The following is a 21,794-nucleotide window of genomic DNA, read 5'->3' on the forward strand; positions in this document are numbered from 1 at the left end:
AAGATTCACTAGCAAAATGCAACAAATGTTGTAGTGTATTACACTAATCATGTGGTTCAATATTGGAGAAGAGTTTCCTTCTGCACACAGGCATCTGTTCATGTATTTATAAATGTGAAGCACACATTTGTGTATTTGAGTAACTATTCAACTGAGCAATGGCCATGCCGTTCTTTTACTGCAGAATGTAGACACACCAATACAAGCACAAGTACATCCTACGGCACCTGCTTTATTTTTCTAGTATCGAAAACGTGGCCAGTGACTTTTAAATAAATAGTGAGCCTCTAAGTCCATTTCAGAGGTCAGCCTTAGGTGACAGGCTCAGTGGAATTGCTTTCATTTCAGTCCTGATGCAGAGGAATTCACCGCAGACGCAGGTGACTGTCACACAAGCTGTGTTGAGCAGCCACCAGGACAGTGTGTGTGGGAAGGCTGCATTGTAGATCCAGCAGCCAATGAGGTGGAAAAAATGCACTGTGCACGTGAAGTCAAGGCATTGCTTTGTCCTTTGAACAAAGTACCACAGACCAAGGGACCTGAGCAGACAGAGTAGAAAAAAAAAAAAAATGCTTACTAACACAAAAGATGAAAACAAGTGCAGTTCTATTTAACTATTGTGTCCAGCTCCTATTATGGTGTACCTCATATTAATGGTAATAAATAGAATATGTTGCTGGGCTAGTTGGTTCATACTTACGGGTTTGACAAGTGCACAATGTAGACGAGACAAACGAAGGTTGACGCAAGACAAGTGCTTGTACAGTGTCTGCCTTCTTTTGTCCTATCTAAGGTGTGCACTTGTCAAACCTGCAATTATGGTAATTAACCTGATCAGTAATATGAGCAAGTTGAAGGAGCCCTTAAACACTTTTTGAACACTGTAAAAAAATGCTGCCGATCTCTCAGAGGCTGCTGTGAACATGTAAGCCAGATATTACTGCACCGCGTGCAACAGGGATTTTACAATCTCGTGTCAAAAACAGTGAAAAATCGCTTGCTCTTGCTTTCGCAATGCTGTCATCGAAAGCAGCTCAACCCACCAACGCTATTCACTAATTTCGTGATCACGAGAGCATTCTCAGTATTGCGTGATTGTTAATTTTGAGTTAAATGAAAAATATAAATGTCTGCAATCACAGAAAGACAGAAAAATAATTTCATCTTCGCACTGTACGTAGCTTTGTCAGCTGCGCGTGGCCTCCAAGGTGGAAGTGGCGTGCTGCGTAGCATAGTCTACCGCGACGAGCCCTTTCACCGCCGCAACACTCAACTTCTGGCTTGGGCTTTGCCCTCTTGGCTTATCCACTCTGTAGCTTCCAGCACGCTACTGGAGGCGAAGAGAGAGAAAGCCGGGCATTGGTGCGATAACTTCACTTACAGTTGAAGCATTAGAACATTTTTGTGGCATGCAATTTGCGAGACGTCCTTGACTAGTGAGGCCATTCTATTAGTTAGAAAAGTGTTTCAATGCCTCTTTAAGTAGTTCGTGCTACTAGCATTTGGGGGAAGCTCAAAAGACTATCGTTCCTAACACAAGGAAACTAGATCAAAGTGACATTTTGTTAACGTAGGTTTATTACAAATTTAGCATTTGTACCCCAAATAGGCTACAGTTCACGTAGGCGCCAGAATAGAGATCAGGATACTCCTCTCCTTTAAGCATCTGCAGCCTTTGTGTGCATACCTGATATGCTACATTTGACATCTAGAAAGAGCTTGGAAATCACTTGCTCAGACAGATGTTTGGCATAAACTGACCCGTTACCTGGAAGAAGTGAATGCAAATACTGTTTACCCTTTCCCTTACAAGCTGCTTTATTCCTTACCAGTGTTGCTTAAAGGGACACTTAAGACAACTTTTTACTTCGTTTATTAACTTGTGAAAACTTGAATTGATGTACCTTGCACCAGATTTCATGCATCCTGCACTCACTGAAGCATGTTTCTAAAAAATATATATACTTTTATCAAAGGCATATTAATGGCCTAAGAACAACACCGCAATATGTGAGTCTCGATGAAAACAAAATAGATGATGTTTTAAGGAATTAAGGAACGTTCAAGGAATTGGGAAAATATGTTTGCGACAATTCGGTTGTTTTCAACGTATAAATGCCCAACACAGTGCTTGTGATGCAGCTTATTATGTGTAGACTTAGAACCCGAAAACTGGCAAATGGCGTGCCAGTGTAAGCGTTTAACCGGCAGCCGGCACCGTGAGGAAAGAACCAATTGTGCCGGTGGAGAACTGGCCAAGTGGCAACCGTAGTGGCAATGAAGTCGCCAGCTACTTCATCCCTTTTTGAGTTTTAGGAATAAGTGAGAGCGCTGGACCCCAGCAGAATGGTCCATTAGTGACTTATACAACATGGCCTACAAAATGCATTCTATATTGAAGTTCACTTCAGCGCCCCTTCAGTAAAACTTGCCCCTCTGTAGCTGTCAGCAAACAAGTAGAGCTACCCAGCTCTACAAGCAAGCAATGAGCTACCCTATTTGAAGAGTGCAGGAACTTCACTGGGTGTGAAATATTAGTTCCCTTGATCCTTCCGAAGTCACGCACAGAAAAAGTTTTGATGCCCTCATATGGAGTTGGATCTGTTAATGCAGGGTTAAACATTTTAGAAAAAATTTCACAAAACAGTTCAAATTTTTACACCTTGCCTCATGATGTAGACATACCAACTGGTCAGACATTGCCTGTAGTACTAAAAAGAGCCAGGGCCATGACCTCACTTTTCCTTCGCCATACTACAACAATGTTAAAATAGAGGGTCCATAAGGTTCATCTAAATTGTGACAAACATGCTTCTATGCACAAAAATGCCACATATAAGTGGAATGGTGTCATTGCTATACGAGGGTTCATCCCTCTGTGATAAAACAGGTCAGGTGAATGACAAACAGGGTGCCACATGAATACAGACCAAGAACAACATGGCACTCTTGAAACATACCCAAATAAGCAACACGGTTTGTTGAGGAACAGCCCAAAACAAATGTAAAATTTCATCTGAAATATATTTGAACTCTGACTTATTTGAGAAAGAGATATACATTGTATATATAATTTATGAATGAATTCTAAAGGTGGCTGCATTCATCAAAAGCATTGAGGAAAAGCCACAGGACATTAAATCACTACCAGTGATTACAATTCTACCTTGTGCTGAGAATGCTTGCTTCTTTTAGATTGTGCTTCTCATTTTAAATGGCAGCTTTCCATCTGAACAAGTGTATCCTACTAGGCCACTTGTAAATTTTACCATAGAAGATCCGTAAATGTGAGAATGCATATCAAGTTGCCATTTTTCTCACACACATGGGCGTTGATGTCAAACAGAAGCTACGAGGACCCTCGAAACTTTTGCTATGCTCTTGTAGCTACGGTGGCTTTTCAGGGCCTGCTGTCTACTTGGAAGCAAGAGCACCATGGCCAAATAAATGCAAAATTGAACACTCAACTCTGACGCAACTGAAGCCAAACTCCATTGGAACTAGTAATTTTGCTACTAAAGTGCAGGTACTTTATGTACTGTAGAGTGGCAACCATCTCTTTTGACTTTAAAGCTGGTGACAAATTATTACTACAAAAGCACAAAGTGACCATGGTAATATTTGTTGTGTAATACACACACGTGGAATGGATGTACAGCAGCAGAGAACAGTACAAAGCAGATTTTATTTAGCATTTCAGTTCTGCAGTGCAATTAGTTGGAATCGTAACTGCAGGACACAATGTAGCCCACTGAAGAAATCTGGTCTCCAGGACAGGTAAAGCAATAAAAAAGGCTTACCTACATTTAGTTACTTCCATGGAAGAGATAACGGTTAGTCTATGGGGGCTTGCGCATAATGTGGCCACCATTTCGAAGTACCTTGATCACAGTGAAAAGAGGAAGATTTAGCTCGGGGGGCTCCTGTCTAAATACACAGGAAAGGAGAAATCGCATTTCTCGGCAACCACTGCACCAAATTTGATAGAGATGTGTTGCATTTAAAAGAAAAAGTTGAAGTCTAATGACTGTAGGAAGCGAATTTTTTATTTAGAACGTCAATTTTTAAAATAAAAATTGCTGAAAATTGCAAAATTTAGAAAACTGACACTATCAAGTCAACTCTGTCTGTCGCTCAGCAATGAAAACTGGTATAAAAATTTTTCAATAGGACTCTTGCGAAACCCATATTAACATTGTAACAACAAATCCATGTAAGCTGTAAATCAATACAACAAATTAGTCCGCTTTAGATGCTGAAACAGATGCAGTTTACACAACTGTGGTGTCTGTTTTTGGTGCAGAGTTATGAATTTGTAAACATAGTGCATATATTTTTTTCAAACTTGCCAATCTTCGGAAATTGTTGTGAAAAAATCCCGGCCCTAAATCAAAATTGTGCTTGCGACAGTCACTATGATTTAACTTTCTAAATTGCTATGTATTTCATTAAAATCGGTCCAGGGGTTATCTCAGAAAAGTATTTCTGCGTTTTACGTGCATTTGAGTAGGCATCGGAGTTTTGCCTCAGCTAAAGCTTCCTCTTAAGTCTTTACCTAATCCATGTATCTCGAGCAGCTCAGTGGAAGCTGTGCATAGGACTCCGACATGGTGGCTACAACATTTCATGCTAGCTCTCTATGCCGTTAATGTTTCATACTGTGCCAGCATGTGGCCTTCCTTCATAACCAGCAATAAAACTGAAGGGTTGGCCAAAAACTAATGCTTCACATTTTATTTTTTAATAGTATAGATGTATAGGGTGTCTACTAAAAATAAATATTAGTGCTGAAAGTAACAGCATGCCTCATCGACTTATTTCGCAACACAGTCTCCATCAAATTCCATGGCTTTGCATCCGAGTGCAAACAGGATATACATGTCTTCCCAGTGCGAGCTCGCCCCCTGTAAATGAAGCCATGTTCTCGCTGTGCGAATCACTCTCACCTTTAAACCTTGCTCTGCATGGTGCATTCATGAGTGGCCCAGAAGCTTGCAAGTCTGAATGCACCGAATAAGTGACTTCATGGTGTATTGGGAAGAGTTGTCAAAATAAATCTTGCAACTACCTTCTGGCTTTTCAGATTTGTGCATGTCTATTTGAACAAAATGTCCTCTAATGGCACGTACACACTGGCGGAAAAACACACGCGGCGGGCCGGCGGCGGCAAGACGCAGCTGCGGCAGTCACGTGACAGACTAGACTCCTCTCCCCTTTTCGAACCATCCGTCAGCTCCGTCCGGGAGCTGATGCGTGCAGACGATAGTGCGAAACGAGTTTCCGGCTAACACCGTACGCGAGTACGAAACAAGCGCTCGGACGGGTCCGCATGACACCAGTTTCCCGCGTGCACGTCACGGAAGCGGGCCGCTGTCATTGGTCTCCTCCATCCGCGGCACGCGGCAAACCGCAAAAAATCGGTCTAGGAGTGATCCCCGCCGCGGCAAGAAAAACATGTTTCGCGGCTGCTATCGCGGCGCGCCGCGCGCGTTTTGCCGCTAGTGTGTACGTGCCATAAGGTTTCAGTCCACCACAAATGCACGTAACAATGGTTCACTTTTTCAGAGTCAACATTCTGATTTCCATTCCCATAGAGGCAACTGAGGGTGGTGACATGACTGGTTGAGGCAGTGAAACTGGATGAGTCATTTCATTTGTGATCATAGGCATAGATGCACAAGCTGTCAATGGGAATGTCATGTACAGTCTCCAGTGACGCTACTGGTCAGGCCATTTCAGAGCAGCCAAAAATGGACTTTTGGGGCAGGATTGCAAACAATATTATATGGAAATTTTACAGAAGGCAAGCAATTTCAATGCAGTAAGTGGTCGCTGGTTCATAACCTCAATTCAAGCACCAAAAATGAAACACCTATGTAAACCCACCTATGGCAATTTACGAATTGTAGATGGTAAGTTTGCAAAATCACAGATCCAGTTGGAATGAATTTCCACATGTGCGCCATCAAATGCACCGTAAAAAATACACTGTTGTTCCACTTTTAACAAAACGCTCTTTCATGCATTGAAGCACAAAAGTAAATGGAACGTCCCTGTATTTCGTCCCACACTTTGGGAAAAAATATCTCAAAACTTGGGGGGGGGGGGTATACTGTAAGAGTCCACCTAGTGGACTGCCCACTTCGGCTGTTGCCATCGGCTCAAGCTTCACGAACGCGAAGGTGCCAGCCAGTCTCCTTCGTGCTCATGAAGCTCGAGCCAATGGCGACAGCCGAAGTGGACAGTCCACTAGGTGACTCTTACAGAATACCCCCCTTGGTGTCATCCTGCAAATTCATTTCAAGTGGTATGATACGTCTTGCAATCTCACCGGCTAAAATTAATAAATTGCAACATGTGCCGTAAAGTAATTAATTCAAAAAAGTTCATTGGCAAAGTTTAGTAAATTAGCTGAATATGTGTTTCAATTTCTAGTGCTAATAATGTCGCCTCTTTGAATAATCCAGCTCGAGGACAAGAATTATGATATTTGCCCACAGGTGATTAAAAAAAATTCCGGAAAGCTTTTTATATTAAAAACTTGAATGACCAATATGAAATTCAAGAATGCTTCTATTCTGAGATATTTATAATCAAACTTGACACTTAATAAGATAATTTCGCATTCATGGGCGGGAGCCAAAACAGACCCCCTCCCCAAATTCACCTAGCTTATTGCAGGGGGATGTCAGCTGAGAGAGAGTAGTGGAGCAGCTGTTACAAGCTCCACCAGGCTTTCAGGCTGACGTGCTACAAAGTCAAGTACGTCACATGACGAGTTCATTTTTGTGTTGAGACTTTCACCTCTGAACATGAAATTAAACTTCACGATGAAAGCAGACACCGACCCATACTTTGCAATAAACGTCCAAACAATCGGGCAGTCCAAAACATAAACTTTAGCCAGAAAATTAATTTTGTTGCCTTTTCCAACTGCCATCTACTTAAAATACCACGATGATCGATATGGCGGGTGCGTTTCGCTCGTCGCACAGCTCAGTGTGCGTTGCGCGCCATTGCGAAGTGCAGATAAGCGCGTGCGACTTTTGACTGTGCGACCGCCATCAGATTAGACTGTGATGCACGACTTCGTGAAAGCATTCACAGTAGTTGCCGGCATGTCAACTGCGGACCCAATCTTGGCTTCTGGCCGATAGACTCACCCCCTGATCTCACGCCCAATCGCCGAGGTGGTTTACTGGTCCAAACATATTGAATGCGCGATGGCCTGCTGCCCGCCACAACGTCGACTGCCAGCGAATTTTTGTCACAGCCGTACGATGCAGCTAGGCCTAAACAGTGCCACTTCATTAGTATCCAGCAGCGAAAGTTGCTATTTGGTGTAGAGTCGACCAAAAGCCTAGTAGCGGCCGTATGCGGCATTCTTAAAGCTGTGAAATCACCTCGCCAATGAAAGTGGGGATAGGCAACAAATTGTATGGCGGCAACCTTGGTCATGGCCACCATGTCTGCAACCACATCATGTTTGAAAAATCAAGCAAGACACCATACAGTGTCCGAAACTTTAGTTACCATTTTACATTGGTCATACAGGAGAGGAGCGATGCCACCTGAAAAGCAATCTTGTTCCATTGCCTAAGCAACCCGCACACGTGGGGCGGACAGTATTGAAAATAAAGAACAGCCCACGAAAGAAAGAGCGGTACGATCCAGGCTTAATTGGAAAGGTATCACTCGGTCAATCTCGAAGATAACTGCAGCCACTGGTCCATGCCATGCCGCTTTCAATGGTGTGGAGAAAATGTGCTTGAGGACTTAGTTCCATTGTCAAAACCCGAGCAACCCTTCCGGCGCAGACTGGGCACAGATTTTTCATATTTTGCTGAAATGTAGCAGGATGTATTAGGGTTAGCCTCTCGGTGCAATTGGTGCAGCAGTAGCATCACTGAGTCTCTGAAATTTGTAAACGGACTGTGGCCTTAGATTCCACACTTCTGCAACGAAATGCGGCATCAGACTCACCACAGCTACAGCTGTACAGGATCTATGACCATAAAAATGATTTCGGAATTGTTTGTCAAACAACTCTTATTTCTAATGTTATACAAGAATTAAATTCTGGTACGTTACGTGCCAAAACCATGACTCAATTATGAGGCATGCCATAATGGGGGATTCCGGATTAATTTTGATTATCTGGGGTTCTTTAATGTCCACATAAATTTAAGAACACAAATGTTTTTGCATTTTCCCCCTATCGCAATGCAGCCACCGCGGTCGGGATCAAACTTGCAACCTTGAGCGCAGCAGCACAAAACCATAGCTACTAAGCTACTGCAGGGGGTCTAAAAGTTGTTCTATTTAGTTTTATTATAATGCTATAAGCGTTTTCTTGTCCTAGCAGAAGCAGGCCACACAACTGTCAGCAGAAGCAAGGCAGTGCAGACAGATAGTAAAAGAGCATGTTTTCAGTATACCTGCACTTTTTGTGAAACATGAATGGTCATTGCCATTTTTGCTGCATTAATCAGACCCTTTTATTCAGAGATGGTAAAACAAATTGGAACACAGTCCCTGGCAAGTTTTTAACTCGAGGATAGATTGGGGTAAAAGGCATGATGATCAATTAGTATGATACTTTATTGTTCTGACATTTGAAAGTTTCGCCAGAACATAATTCACAGAAGACCACATGTTCATATATTGTATTTAATTAATGACTGACAACACAGTTAATGGATTTTTTTAACATTATCCCTTTCTTGAACTGAAATGGGTAAGTTTGCCCTAAACGCAAAAATGGCTTTTTAGTGTACAAGTTAATTGCATCTACATGCTTCAAACTTACCATAGCAGATAGATGCAATATGCTTCTATGCAATAGTACTCTAGCGAGTGGAATGATACCACACTGTTTTAGTAGAATAAGTCTTGTCTTGTCATTTGCCAGTGTCCTTTTTGTATGCACTCTAATAGGTTTCACAGAAAGAATTGGGACTACAGCACAGAGCATTTGACATTTCTGTGCCTCATGGATCTTGCATCTTAGAAGACGGCTTACACTGCAGTAAGGCATAAACCTGGGCAAGTTGGTTGATGCTTATTATGATGGCTAGTTTCGACAAAGCGAGGTTTTTTATGACAAAATCAGCCAAGACACACTCAAAGTAGCTTCATATTAAGTAAGTACCCCACAGGCACAAGCTCATCAGTTTTGCAGTGTTAAGCTATGGTATATGGTAGGCTTTATATACCTCTGCAAGAGTTAGGCAATTGTGACAGGCTTTATGCTCATACCTTGAGGCTCACAGTGCATTTAGGTGTATGGAGAGAGTATAGAGGATGGAACTGGGTGCGGTAAGTGCAGTTACAAGTTCCAGAGGCACAATATTGCTGACCGAAGGAGCACATAGGGAGCATTACAAGTTCCGCAGGTGGGATGCCACATTTTCGGTGAAAGCCCGTAGGGAAAATGTGTCATATGGAGATGAGATTGTGATGTTGGCAGAGACCGCCACAGTGTAACCGCACAAACGAGGTACGTGCTTACAATGTTTGCACTAATGGTTGGCGAGTGATAACACGTTTTTCACTACTACACGGGTTTTAAGCGGACAGAATGACCAATAGTGCAAAAACGAGACACGGACAGACGAGGGAAAGCGTTTCCGCTGTCTATGTCGCGTTTATTGCGCTATTGCTCAGTCGTTAGGTACCAACAAGCCCAACCTGCTCTCTGGACAGTAGGTTATGACGCCGCTTATCGAAAAGAAACAAGCAAACGTATCATCGCCTACACAGATGCAAGGTTTATGGCCTGAATCATCATAGTTAAACTTCCACATTAAAGGAAAGTCAAAAACATACTTACGCGAACAGCGAGTTAATGATATAGGATCCTATTATGCACCGCCCCCGCATGTCCTTTATGTGCACCGCCTGCAATTGATGACAACGTATACAGGACAACGTAGCCCATCAGTAATTTAACGCTGCAGGTGCAAAACTGGGTTCTCACCTCGTAGGAAAATAGTTGATCGAGCGACAACACTTGGCCGGTGACAATGTCGAGGAAGCATATCCAAAAGCCTAGTCCGACATAGTACATGCACTGAAGCGTAATCATTTGAGATATGATGAGAAATGGGTCCCACACTGAGTAGCGGAAGTGGCCAGCCATGATACGGAATGATTTGTCACAGGCTTTCTTTACTAAATGAAGTGTGAAATTTCAGGCGGGGCAGCAATTCATCCTATCCATCCGATAACCGAGCCTCTGACCATGGCTTACGCAAGCCGTGCAGGCTGTTGCTTACTCGAGGTAAGGCAGAGGTTGGATGGAATCTCACGATTCCTCAAGTAAAATTAGTCTGATCATTGTAAGTTTGGCGACTTACGATACTACGCACAGCAGTGACATTGATCGCAACTGACTCACTCAATCGTGGCCGATGCGGATACGGATTTGGATAGTTGTTTGAAATGCAATCCACAAAAAAAATTAATCAAATCTAGTTTCTAAAATACCACGCCTATCTACACAAAAATTTAAGTCTGTAATCACGTAACTGTTAAGGTAAAGATGATTTTTTAAATTTAAAGCAAATTCAGTATTTTGACGATTTTGTCGTAGCGTATCGCTGTTGCCTAGCGGGGAGAGCGCGGATCGAGGCACCCTATTCAGCAACATTGGTTCGTGCCTTTCGCTGCCTTTCGCTCATTCCGTGTGTCCTACCGGCCTCACTCGTACGGCTGCAGGTGAGATTCTGCGCCGCTCTCTCGTGCCGGCTGGTTCTTCGAAAAATTCCCCTGGTCTCTTTTTAAGCTGAAGTAAGGGCATAATTAAGGTGCAGTAACGTTACTGATCGTTTTAAATGCGCATCTAGTGTGCGTGAGGGAGGGTTTGCTAGGTTTCACCTTTTACGATTAAGCCTAACCTTTTCGAAGGCGGTGGAGGTCAAAAGATAGCTTAAGGTTACGGGTTGCATTAACGGCGCTTTATTTGTGCTCTTTCTTCCAATTATTCTTTGAGAGATGGCTTTACGTGTCATCTTATAATGTGCTATATTTGCTTCCTGGCGTGGCGTTTTTTCAGTGTAGAAACAGCTTAGGGCGACATTGTATGTGCCAGAATGTATCGATTTGCACTCGTGCAAGCGAATACATGCTAGCCATGTGGATAACGGAGCAAAAATGTACTGTTGTAAGATATTAGGTCGTTCTGTTTTACTTAGAGGATGTGTCGAATGTGCGATCTCTGCTGTTGAATTTGCGGTCTCTGTTCGTAGTTCAGCCTTCATCCATAGTGAAATACCCGAATTTGCCTTTGATAGAATCGCACACGTTTATCGAAAGACTTTTTAGCCACGTTGTTCAAGACATCAGTTGCAAACGCCGATCGTGTTCATTGCTGTATGTGATCTACTGCAAGTCTTCTGCAAGACCTTACCGGTGAAAACTACACAAGGTACACCGGCATGAGTAGGCGGCTGTCTGATCTCGATTACCATGCTTTACAATGTGCGACCAGAGCCATGTTTGCTTTGTTCGCAAATTGCCTTGCAAGCTGCTTCTGTTGAATTGTATTCAAACCTTTATTGCTGACACCTTTGCATTAGTAATCTATGCATTGTGAGGCATTCATGCTGGAAATTTCGAATATTCGTTGTGGCGCTTCATTACGTAAACATAAGCAACGATCAACCTTTAGAGCAACACTGCAGCTCAAGTACTTGGGTTTATAGAGTTTGACCTTTAAAGGAAGGAGTGATTCTTAAAAAGTGCTAGGCTTGCTGGTGCATTATGGTGAGCATGCTGTAGCCATGAAAGGAATGCTAGAGATGAATATTAAGCGTGATTGGTCAATTAAATAAAAAATTCTGGTGCATTACGTGCCAAAATCACAATACGATTGAGGCACGCCATAGTTAAGATTAATTTTGACCACCTGGGATCATTTAACGTGCTGTCAATGCACAGTACATGGGTGGTTTTGCATTTCGCCCCCCCCCCCCCCCCCCCCGTCGAAATGTGGCTGGGAATTGAATCCGCGACATCATGCTTAGCAGCGATAAGCCACCGTGGCATGTTAGATTGGTTAATTACCCTTCTCAAATACCGCAATAAAATTGAAATGGCCACATGTGCTCATAAAATGACATTTCCTGCTTAATGCCCCATAATATAGTTTAAAGGGGCCCGGAACCACTTTTATTGAAGTAGAGAAATGCATTTGAAGTTAGACTTTTCCAGAAATAATTTGCCTCAATAAGTACTTGAGTGTGTTCAGCAGAAGCGCATTTATTGGCAATCAAACGTCGCCTAAGCGGTGCTCCCGCTCCTTCCTCAATGACTTGCACTGCAAAGGCTATGGCGCAGCGGGGTGTGCCCAAAACGCTCCGCCTACTTAATGCCACTGTGGCGCACAGCTCAAATTTCACTTAGGTTGTTCATGTAGACTCCACTACTTCCGATTTTGGCGGCCTACGACGCACCAAATGTGGTTGTCCTCAACGAGCCGCAGTCCGCTCGGGCAGCGGACTCGTGGTGGCCACGTTATCTACGCTGTGTAGCAGACCGCAGCTACATGCAACTGTAGCAGGGGCGTAGCCAGAAATTTTTTTCGGGTGGGGGGCAAGCTTCTGCTTTCCTCTACGTCATCACGTGATCGATAATAAATATCGGTAGTTTAAGCAGACTATACATGTATATCACAGACATGGGACCCCTCCCCTCGCGTGTGCGTGTGCTTGTGAAGAAATTAAGTAAAAAGTAAAGTAAGCTCAGTAAATACAGTAAGTACGACAGGTGCAGTGGGCGTTTGGAGCAACGGTCTCTCATTGCGCCACTGAATGGACCAGTCTTCGAAAACGCATCATTGAGACGACCCGTGCGATCGAAGCGTAGATGGCGTCGTCCTCGTCGGGGCGAAGTGCGTTTCACAAGTTAGATGGCTATACGTGTGAAAATGCACGTGTGACCAGGCTATACCTACTCCCATAGCAATAGCTTGTTCGCTGCGTCTTTGCGCTAGAAAACTTATATGCGCCAAAACGCGTAAGGCTTTTTTTTTTTTTTCGAAGCTCCCTCATACGAGAGGGTTGCATTTCCTGCGGCAAGTGCATGGGCCGCTGTGTCTTCCGCTGTGTGCGAGCATGCAGCCGTCATTTGCCTTTACGTCAGCAGATTCAGAATTGTTCAGAATATTTCACCGCACAGCATAGATGTGGCATGTGTACGCATTTTAAGTAGTGCGTGCAACTCATTTCTGCTTCACTTACGCCGGTGCAAACAGGAAGCGGCCTTGTACCTCACAGAATCTCGACTGATTGGTGTACTAGTGATGCAGGAATGAACTCCGGTCTTGTTCAGTGCATAGTGCACATAATCAATTTCTCGGGACGCGTGAACTCCGACGATAACTCTCAGCGCCTGCAACAAGAGTTTACTTACCCCCGCAGGGGCGTCTGCGTAAGCAGGCGTTTGGTGTGTTGCGACACCACGGACCCGAGCACATGGGGGTTGGACCCTCTCGCGCTTAACCGTGCGTGGCTTAGCCGTGTCCGGGGAAAAGGGGATCCTGGAGGTTGAGCCGAAGCCGGGAGTTTGGACCTTTATGGCCCCCTGGCGGAGGCAACACACCTCTTTGGCCTCGGCTTCACGTAGACGGCACCCCCGGACTGACCCACCCGGGGGAAATCGGTAGTTGCCTTTTCCTGTCACTCTCTCCCTCCAACCTTCGTCTTTCTTACTTTCACTCTTTCCTGTCCTCTCTTTATTTTCCTTTCACTTCCGACTTCGCGGGCAGCAAGGGTTAACCTTGTGCATTATATCCTGCCTTGGGTATATGTATTTGGTTATAGTGGTGGCGTACAGTTGGCGTTTGCAGGACCTGTCCCTTACAGACTCTGCAGCGTCCCCTTGTTGGGCTCCATGGTGGGTGGCTGGCGCCACTGCCGAAACTCATCCCACATATATGGATAGCTCCTTTCCTGCACTTGCTGATCGCCGCCCGAAACGGGGGCGCACCGAAGAAATATTCCAATTTTTTGGCCGACAAATTGAGAACTTTCCACGATACCACGTGGTACATAGTGAGAAAACTGACAAGTCCGTGAGAGTGATCTCACCCTTTATTGTTGCAAAGACTCTGACAGAGACCATAGGACCAGGTTACAAGGCGACGAAGTTGGCCAGCGGTGATCTCCTACTGGAACTCCGCGATAAGAAACAACATGATAAACTACAGAATCTAGTGTCGTTTGGAAATTTTCCTGTGACTGTGACCCCGCACCGCACCATGAACACCTCCCGCGGTGTTATTTCTGATGACGACATGTTGGAGCTCACTGAAGATGAACTTCTGGAAGGATTTAGGGAACAAAATGTTTTGGCTGTAAAACGAATCAAGATGAGGCGCGATGGTAAGGAGATTCAGACAAAACACATAATTCTTACTTTTGGTTCAAGTGTTCTACCCGAGACCATTGAGGCCGGATACGTCAAACTACGTGTCAGGCCATACGTGCCAAACCCGCTCCGATGCTTCAAGTGCCAAAGATTCGGCCACAGCTCGCAGAACTGCCGAGGCCGACTGACATGTGCTAAATGTAGTGCCTTGGAACACACATCTGAATCGTGTGAAAACTCTGTCCGCTGTGTGAACTGTGATGGGGAGCACGCCGCATACTCGCGGTCCTGCCCGTCCTGGAGGAAAGAAAAGGAAATTGTAACTATAAAAGTGAAAGAGAATATTTCATTTAAAGAGGCACGAAGGCGGGTGACCTATCTGTCTAAAACCAGCTTTGCCGATGTGGCGCGTCAGGGGCAGCGTCACAACGGTCTCCGGCTACTGTCCGGCTCACACGTAGTGAGCCGGTGGTGACGCCATCCGCCCCCTCGGCGGCTGCGGCTACCACTGCTCCGCCATCTCACAAGAAGGGGCCATCGACCTCCGGGCTCGTGGCCTCAAAGGTCTCGTCCATCGAGACGAGGCCCTCACGTCAAACACTGCGCTCGCAAGAGCGCGTGTCCAGCGCCTCGCAAGAGCCGATGGACACAACAACCGGTCAGACGGCGCCGCCAGCGCCTAAGGAGCTCCGCGAATCTCGCGATCGCTCCAAAAAAGAAAAACCGCGCATCACAGGGCCCGACAAGGGCTCTGTAAGCTAATTTAGAGTCCCTTCACACACAGCGCAAACCTCTTTCTCAATATGGACACGCAAATATTGCAATGGAACGTTAGGGGACTTCTCCATAACCTCGATGACGTTAAAGAGCTCCTTCATAAATATAGTCCGAGGGTGCTGTGTGTCCAGGAGACGCATCTGAAATCAGGAAACACAAACTTTTTAAGGCAATACGCCGTTTTTCGCAAAGACCGTGACGACGCTACCGCCTCGTCGGGCGGTGTCGCTATAATTGTCGATAAAGGTGTTGCCTGTCAACAATTAAACCTCCGAACTTCCCTTGAAGCAGTTGCTGCCCGAGCAGTACTGTTTGGTAAACTAGTCACGGTTAGTTCGATTTACATCCCCCCTTGCTATCAACTTTCCAAGACACAGTTTCAAAACTACATAGATGAACTTCCGCCGCCATATATAGTTGTCGGAGATTTAAATGCACATAACACTTTGTGGGGAGACTCTCGTTGCGATGCGAGAGGGCGCCTAATTGAAAACTTTGTTTTCTTCAGGTGCATCTATACTTAACCAGAAAGAGCCAACGTATTTCAGCGCTACACATAACACATACTCATCCATTGACTTAAGTATAGTATCGAGTACACTAATACCGTACCTGGAGTGGTCTGTTCTCAAGAACCCCTTAGGGAGCGACCACTTCCCTATTATGTTAAACTCAACAAAACAAGATGGATGCTTGCCAAGTTTTCCTCGATGGAACGTGGACTCGGCCAACTGGCAACTGTTCCGAGAGCTTACATGTTTATGTGGCGATGACATTGCTGATTTTAATGTAGACGATGCTGTGGCTTATCTAACATGTTTAATTATTGACGCTGCTACGAGATCTATTACGCAAACTAACGGATTGACCAAGAAGCGCCGCATCCCATGGTGGAACGATGAATGTAGGAAAGCACGCAAAAACCAAAACAAAGCTTGGGGATTGCTTCGCAATTCTCCAACCACCGAAAACCTCATTAATTTCAAGCAGGTTAAGTCACAAGGCAGAAGAATCCGTCGACGTGCAAAAAGAGAGAGTTGGGAGAGGTACCTCTCTGGCATAAATTCTTACACAGATGAGGCGAAAGTATGGCATAGGGTGAATAAATTGAAAGGCCGGGAGTCGAACCCTCTGCCCTTAGTAAGTACCCAAGGAGATAGCCTGGAAGATCAGGCAGATTGTCTGGGCGAACACTTTGAATATGTGTCCAGTGCATCTCATTACACAGAAACATTCATGAGGTTCAAAGAACGTGCAGAGCGACAGCCCGTTAATCGGAAATGTGCTCGAAATGAAGATTACAACCGCCCGTTTAGTTTAGCTGAATTTAAAACTGCTCTCGCTTGTTGCAACACCTCAGCACCAGGTGCTGACCGTATCATGTATGAAATGATCAAGCACCTACTCCCTGAAACACAAAAGACCCTCCTCTCTCTTTTTAATGTCATGTGGGCTGCTGGGTACATTCCGTCTTCTTGGAAAGAAGCTATAATAATCCCTATACTTAAACAAGGCAAGGACCCTTCCTTGCCTAGTAGTTACAGACCCATTGCCTTGACAAGCTGTCTGTGTAAGCTCTTCGAAAAGATGATTAACCGGCGCCTTGTCTATCTCCTAGAAAGCAACGGAATACTAGATCCGTACCAGTGTGGCTTCCGAGAAGGTAGGTCGACTACAGACCACCTTGTCCGTATTGAGGGGATTATAAGGAATGCCTTCATACACAAACAGTTTTTTCTATCTGTATTTCTTGACTTAGAGAAAGCGTATGACACCACATGGCGCTTCGGTATTATCCGAGACCTATCCACTATGGGTGTGCGCGGCAATATGTTGAGTACCATCGAAAGCTACCTTTCTAACCGTACCTTTCGTGTAAGGGTGGGCCGGGCATTATCGAGGTCTTTCACCCAGGAAACTGGTGTCCCGCAAGGCGGTGTGCTTAGCTGCACACTGTTTATTGTTAAAATGAACTCTCTACGCACGGCTATTCCACGAACGATGTTCTACTCTGTATATGTAGATGATGTCCAGATTGGTTTTAAATCGTGCAACTTTGCTGTCTGCGAACGACATGTCCAGCATGGCTTAAATAAAGTGGCTAAATGGGCTGATGAAAACGGTTTTAGGTTGAGCCCACAAAAAAGCACATGCGTCCTTTTCACTAATAAGAGAGGAATAGTACCAGACCCTTCTATTGAGCTCTCTGGTACCACATTACCTGTAAGCAAAGAGCACAAGTTTCTCGGCATCATACTGGACTCGAAACTCACATTTGTTCCGCACATCAAATATTTGAAGGCTAAGTGCTTGAAAACAATGAACTTATTGAAGCTGCTGTCACGTACAACATGGGGCAGTGACAGGAAATGCATATTAAACTTGTATAGATGCCTTGTCGGCTCACGACTTGACTACGGCGCGATAGTCTATCAGTCTGCTGCACCCAGTGCTTTAAAGATGTTGGATCCTGTTCACCATTTAGGAATCCGCCTCGCTACTGGAGCCTTCAGGACAAGCCCCGTATAAAGCCTTTATGTGGAAGCAAACGTGTGGTCGCTCTACCTTCAGAGGACTTATGCCAGTTTTACATATTTCCTTAAAATAAATTCAAACCGTACACATCCTACCTATTTTACCATAAACGATACCACATGTGCCACACTATTTAATAATCGACCAACAGCGAAGCAGCCCTTTTCGCTACGCGTGAGAAAGCTCAGTGAAGAAATGGGTGCTTCACTACTTGAACATTGCCTAATGCCTCCAGCGAAGCTGCTACCGCCGTGGCAGTGGCTGCTGGTTGAATGTGACACATCGTTTATTGAAGTCACAAAACACGCGCCAGATGCACACATTCAAATGCACTTTTTAGAACTAAAGTCGAAGTACTCTTGCCCTGAATTTTACACAGATGCATCAAAGTCACATGCTGGCGTTTCCTATGCGGCAGTCGGCCCGTCCTTCTCAGAATCCGATGTACTTTATCCCCAAGCAAGTATCTTTACGGCCGAAGCCTATGCAGTACTATCGGCAGTGAAACATATTGATAGATTAAAACTCCAAAAGGCTGTAATATTTACCGACTCTTTAAGCGTTGTTAAAGCGTTAATGATGCCGCAAAAACATAAACACCCTGTAATTATCAACCTCTACTCACTGATCTGCTCTGCTTATGCATCTAAACAACAAATCATAATATGCTGGGTGCCTGGGCATAGAGACATTGAGGGTAATGTTCTTGCCGACCAAATGGCCACATCAATAACATCGCACGCTATTAATCCTACAGCTGCTGTCCCTGTAACAGATTTGAAACCTTTCTTGCGTAAGAAACTGCGAAGCCACTGGCAACGCATGTGGGATGCGGAAACAAATAATAAGCTTCACTTGATAAAGCCACAGTTAGGTTTCTGGCCCTCTGCATCGAAAACACGGCGAACTGATGTCCTATTCTGTCGTCTCAGAATAGGACATACATATGGTACTCACAACTTTCTATTGAGTGGTAATGATCCTCCAACCTGTGGTAGATGTGGCGAGAGGCTCACCGTCCTCCACGTCCTCTTGGAGTGTCGGGAAGCCGAAAGAGAAAGAAAGAAACATTTTCCGCTAGCGTATCGCTATTGTATCCCTCTGCATCCTGCTATGTTTCTCGGTAAAGAACCACTTTTTGACAGCAACGCAGTCCTCGCATTCTTGAAAGATGTTGTGCTACATGTTATTAGCCCAATAAGTTCATAGCGCATCCTCTCTCGAGAGGATGTTGCTGTGCTAGTTTTTATAGCACATGCCTCCAGGCCCTTGTGTTTCAAGAGCTCTGTTTAGGCACTTGTGCTTCTGGCTAATTTTCGCATCTTTAATATTTTGTAAGTCGTATCATTCCTTCACAATGCATTGTTCATGCCCATAGTACACATACTTAGTCATTGCCATAATCTTATTACGTATAGATTTTAACGCACTTTACAGCGACTGTTTTTAGGCCCATTTACAGCCATGTCACATCTAATGTTCATATAGTCCACTATTCATGTACCACTAAGCCATTACCATCGTCTTGGCGCTCTTTGGTCACATCTGGCCCTTGCGCCAATAAACCACAATAATCATCATCAAGAGTTTACTTACGCTGTACTGCGCACATCAGTAATTCATGCTTGTCGGCTGTCTGTTTCGTGCATTCTGTTGCGAGTCGGTGGAATTTCACTGCTGTCATCAACCCCTTCGTGTGTACATTGCTGGTTTGGGATTCCACAACAAAACAGCAACTACCAGCTTTCCGTAATTGCTGGTTTGGGATTCAACAGCACAACAGGAATTACCAGCCTTCCGTAGGGGCGTAATCGCAAACAAGAGACGTTTCTCGCGCAGACTAGATCCTGCGCGAGCGCGGCCTAAGCGGCACCTGAAGGGAAGCGGCGGAAATGTATACTGGAGATTTCGGCCACCTGGGGTCTTTAACGTGAACCTAAATCTAAGTAAACGGGCCTCGAGCGTTTTCTCCATCATCTAAAATGCGGCTGCCGCATTTGTTGCGCATTTGTTGCTTCAGAATGCGGCCACCACATTCTCCGCCAAAACTTCACAGAGTGTCAAAGCCTTGACAAACACCGTGATAGTTTTTTCCATATGCAGACATGATTCGCTGTAAATTGCCAACCCAAACGGAAGCGCCCAGGAATGAAATTGTGATAGTAGCACCGGTTTCATGAATTATGTCAGTGCGAAGCGACGAGAACAAAGGGTGGGTGAGTGGGGGGGTGCGGAAAAAATTTCGGGTGGGGGGGTTGAACCCCCCCCCCCCTGGCTACGCCCCTGAACTGTAGTGCGTATGCACAGCGTTTTGCTTTGTGCACGACACTTCCTAACTTGAAATGTTATGCATTTCAAGATCTGGTAATATTTTGTTTTATTACTGGTAACAAATGTGGAGCCCCTCATTTGTTGTCTCATAGGATTGTTGCCAAGGGCTGAACTTGGAACTAGTTGCAGCAAGATTTGTCAACCATCTGCTCATGACTGGACAAAAGGTTCATTAAGTGCAAGTGTACATGGAGTTTGTACAGCATTGTGAAAATACTTAATTTCACTGGTCAATATAGGAGCTAAAACATGGGTGTAATTACCATTAACCCCTAGCGATTTTCTGTCCCACAATATCAAAATGATGCCAAAGCGGAAAATATTTATGTTGATGGTTATGATTTGCAGGGCAATGCAGGGTACACTGGGAGGACATAAGAGGAAATGGTTTGCATGAGTTCTTCCAGCCGTTAGTTTTTCTGACACTGCTGTATTCAAACACCACTAGAATACTTTGAAGGAGATAATCCGATTAATTTATTGAAAAATGATGGTTTGAATGTATGCTTTTGAGCTTTTGACTCGACCTTTATAGAATACCAATGTGCATGTAAATTATTAATTCAGCCCTGCAGTGAACATCAGACTTTTGTATGGCTCATTTCGAGCATCAGTGGCCATTTCATGGTACATTAGTGTTGTGCAGAACCTACATACAAGCAATCGCTATTGCGTTTCTTCCTTATTCATAACCTTGTGCATCAAGCGCAGCAGAACAGTGTATATATATATTGCGATTAAGATGAATATCTTGCGGCTTGCACTAAACTGTACCGCTTCAATGCCACATTGTGTGTGATGGTAAAGTCTTGTCTTGGTTCAGTGTGCTACCAACATGGTAAGATGCTTTCTATAGTTTTTGCTGACCTTTAACCTGCAGTACCACCCTGTTGCAGTAAATGACCTGACTTTTCATAATGTTGGTGCTTGTTGCATCTAGGGTGCTTTTTTTTTCCTGGGCATTCTGATTTGTTGTTACAGGCTGTTAGCATGTAGTAGTGACTTGCTTGCTGGCTTTAGTGGTGCCAAGTCTTGATGAGATTTAACAGATGGGTGTTCTATTTGCTTTCAGCATGGCGAACAGACTGCTGCAGATCAGTGAGCGTGCAGTCAAGTTGGCACCCGTAGTAGCACGGGCCCAACCAGCAGCTGCATATCATGGCCGCGCCCTTATTGGCAAGCGAGAAGTGGTTGGCTTTGGCATGAACGGCGAGTATAGCTACCTTGACAACCCTAACTTCCCTATGCCATCCATCCGTTACAAGGAGCCCTCTCCAGAGATTGAAAAATTGCGTGAGAAGGAGAAGGGTGATTGGAAAAACCTCAGCCTGGAGGAGAAGAAAGCACGTGAGTCAGTCTGACACAGATTTCCATTCGAGTGTAGATTGTGCAAAAGATAGTCATCATTGCAGTTGTAATTAAACTCTTAGAGGAAAGATTTTAAACATGTCTTGTAATTTTTTAAAGTAAATGGGAGAGATAAGTTGCATAAGTATTACACTTTGGATTTTGCTAGTAAATGCACTGTTGTCACTTTGCTTGTCCAAGTAATGCAGGGAATATTCTTTAACTATTCAATGTGCTTACAACTTTAGCCAACATAAATCATAGCCACTTTTGTAGTTCGTTGTGAGCCTACATAAATGCACTCATGTAGCTAGGCTTGTCAGGAAAAAGCCTACCTACGTACATGTACAGTAAGGTACTTCCTGATAACATTTGTGGTTTGACACTGGAGCATTCCTGGTAACGTTTTCTTTACTATTAAGAGTATAAACAGT

The 21,794-nt window shown here is 44.5% G+C and overlaps 2 protein-coding genes across 5 annotated transcripts in view; one reads left to right on the forward strand and one right to left on the reverse strand.

Annotated features, from left to right (window-relative positions):
* LOC119436024 (cytochrome c oxidase subunit 4 isoform 1, mitochondrial) overlaps nt 1-21,794 on the forward strand; it is a 480,308-nt gene that overhangs the window by 451,803 nt on the left and 6,711 nt on the right. Inside the window, exons 1-2 of one of the 4 annotated variants that reach the window (XM_037702753.2) lie at nt 10,620-10,719; nt 21,086-21,360. In XM_037702753.2, coding sequence (XP_037558681.1) covers nt 21,087-21,360 — 274 coding nt within the window. In that variant the 5' untranslated portion in view covers nt 10,620-10,719; nt 21,086. Of the gene's footprint in view, nt 1-10,619; nt 10,809-21,085; nt 21,361-21,794 lie in introns of those variants that run through there. The other 3 variants (XM_037702754.2, XM_037702756.2, XM_049655205.1) reach the window with 3 other exon arrangements.
* On the reverse strand, nt 217-10,405 carry LOC119436022 (protein SYS1 homolog). The gene is made up of 3 exons (XM_037702750.2): nt 9,980-10,405; nt 9,833-9,900; nt 217-539 (listed from the first exon to the last, which is right to left on the reverse strand). The coding sequence occupies exons 1-3, from the start codon at nt 10,139-10,141 to the stop codon at nt 299-301; spliced, it is 471 nt and encodes a 156-aa protein (XP_037558678.1). The 5' UTR covers nt 10,142-10,405; the 3' UTR covers nt 217-298.

This window comes from Dermacentor silvarum, chromosome 1, assembly GCF_013339745.2.
Source record: "Dermacentor silvarum isolate Dsil-2018 chromosome 1, BIME_Dsil_1.4, whole genome shotgun sequence".
Lineage (NCBI taxonomy): Eukaryota > Metazoa > Arthropoda > Arachnida > Ixodida > Ixodidae > Dermacentor > Dermacentor silvarum.

What these genes read in the sequence shown, in the direction of transcription:
- LOC119436022 (XM_037702750.2), bottom strand. Translation starts at nt 10,141, where the DNA reads ATGGCTGGCCACTTCCGCTACTCAGTGTGGGACCCATTTCTCATCATA. An exon ending in ATCAACTATTTTCCTACGAG is followed by an intron (nt 9,901 to 9,979) that starts GTGAGAACCCAG and finishes CATCAATTGCAG; the next exon opens with GCGGTGCACATAAAGGACAT. An exon ending in ATCATTAACTCGCTGTTCGC is followed by an intron (nt 540 to 9,832) that starts GTAAGTATGTTT and finishes CTGTCTGCTCAG; the next exon opens with GTCCCTTGGTCTGTGGTACT.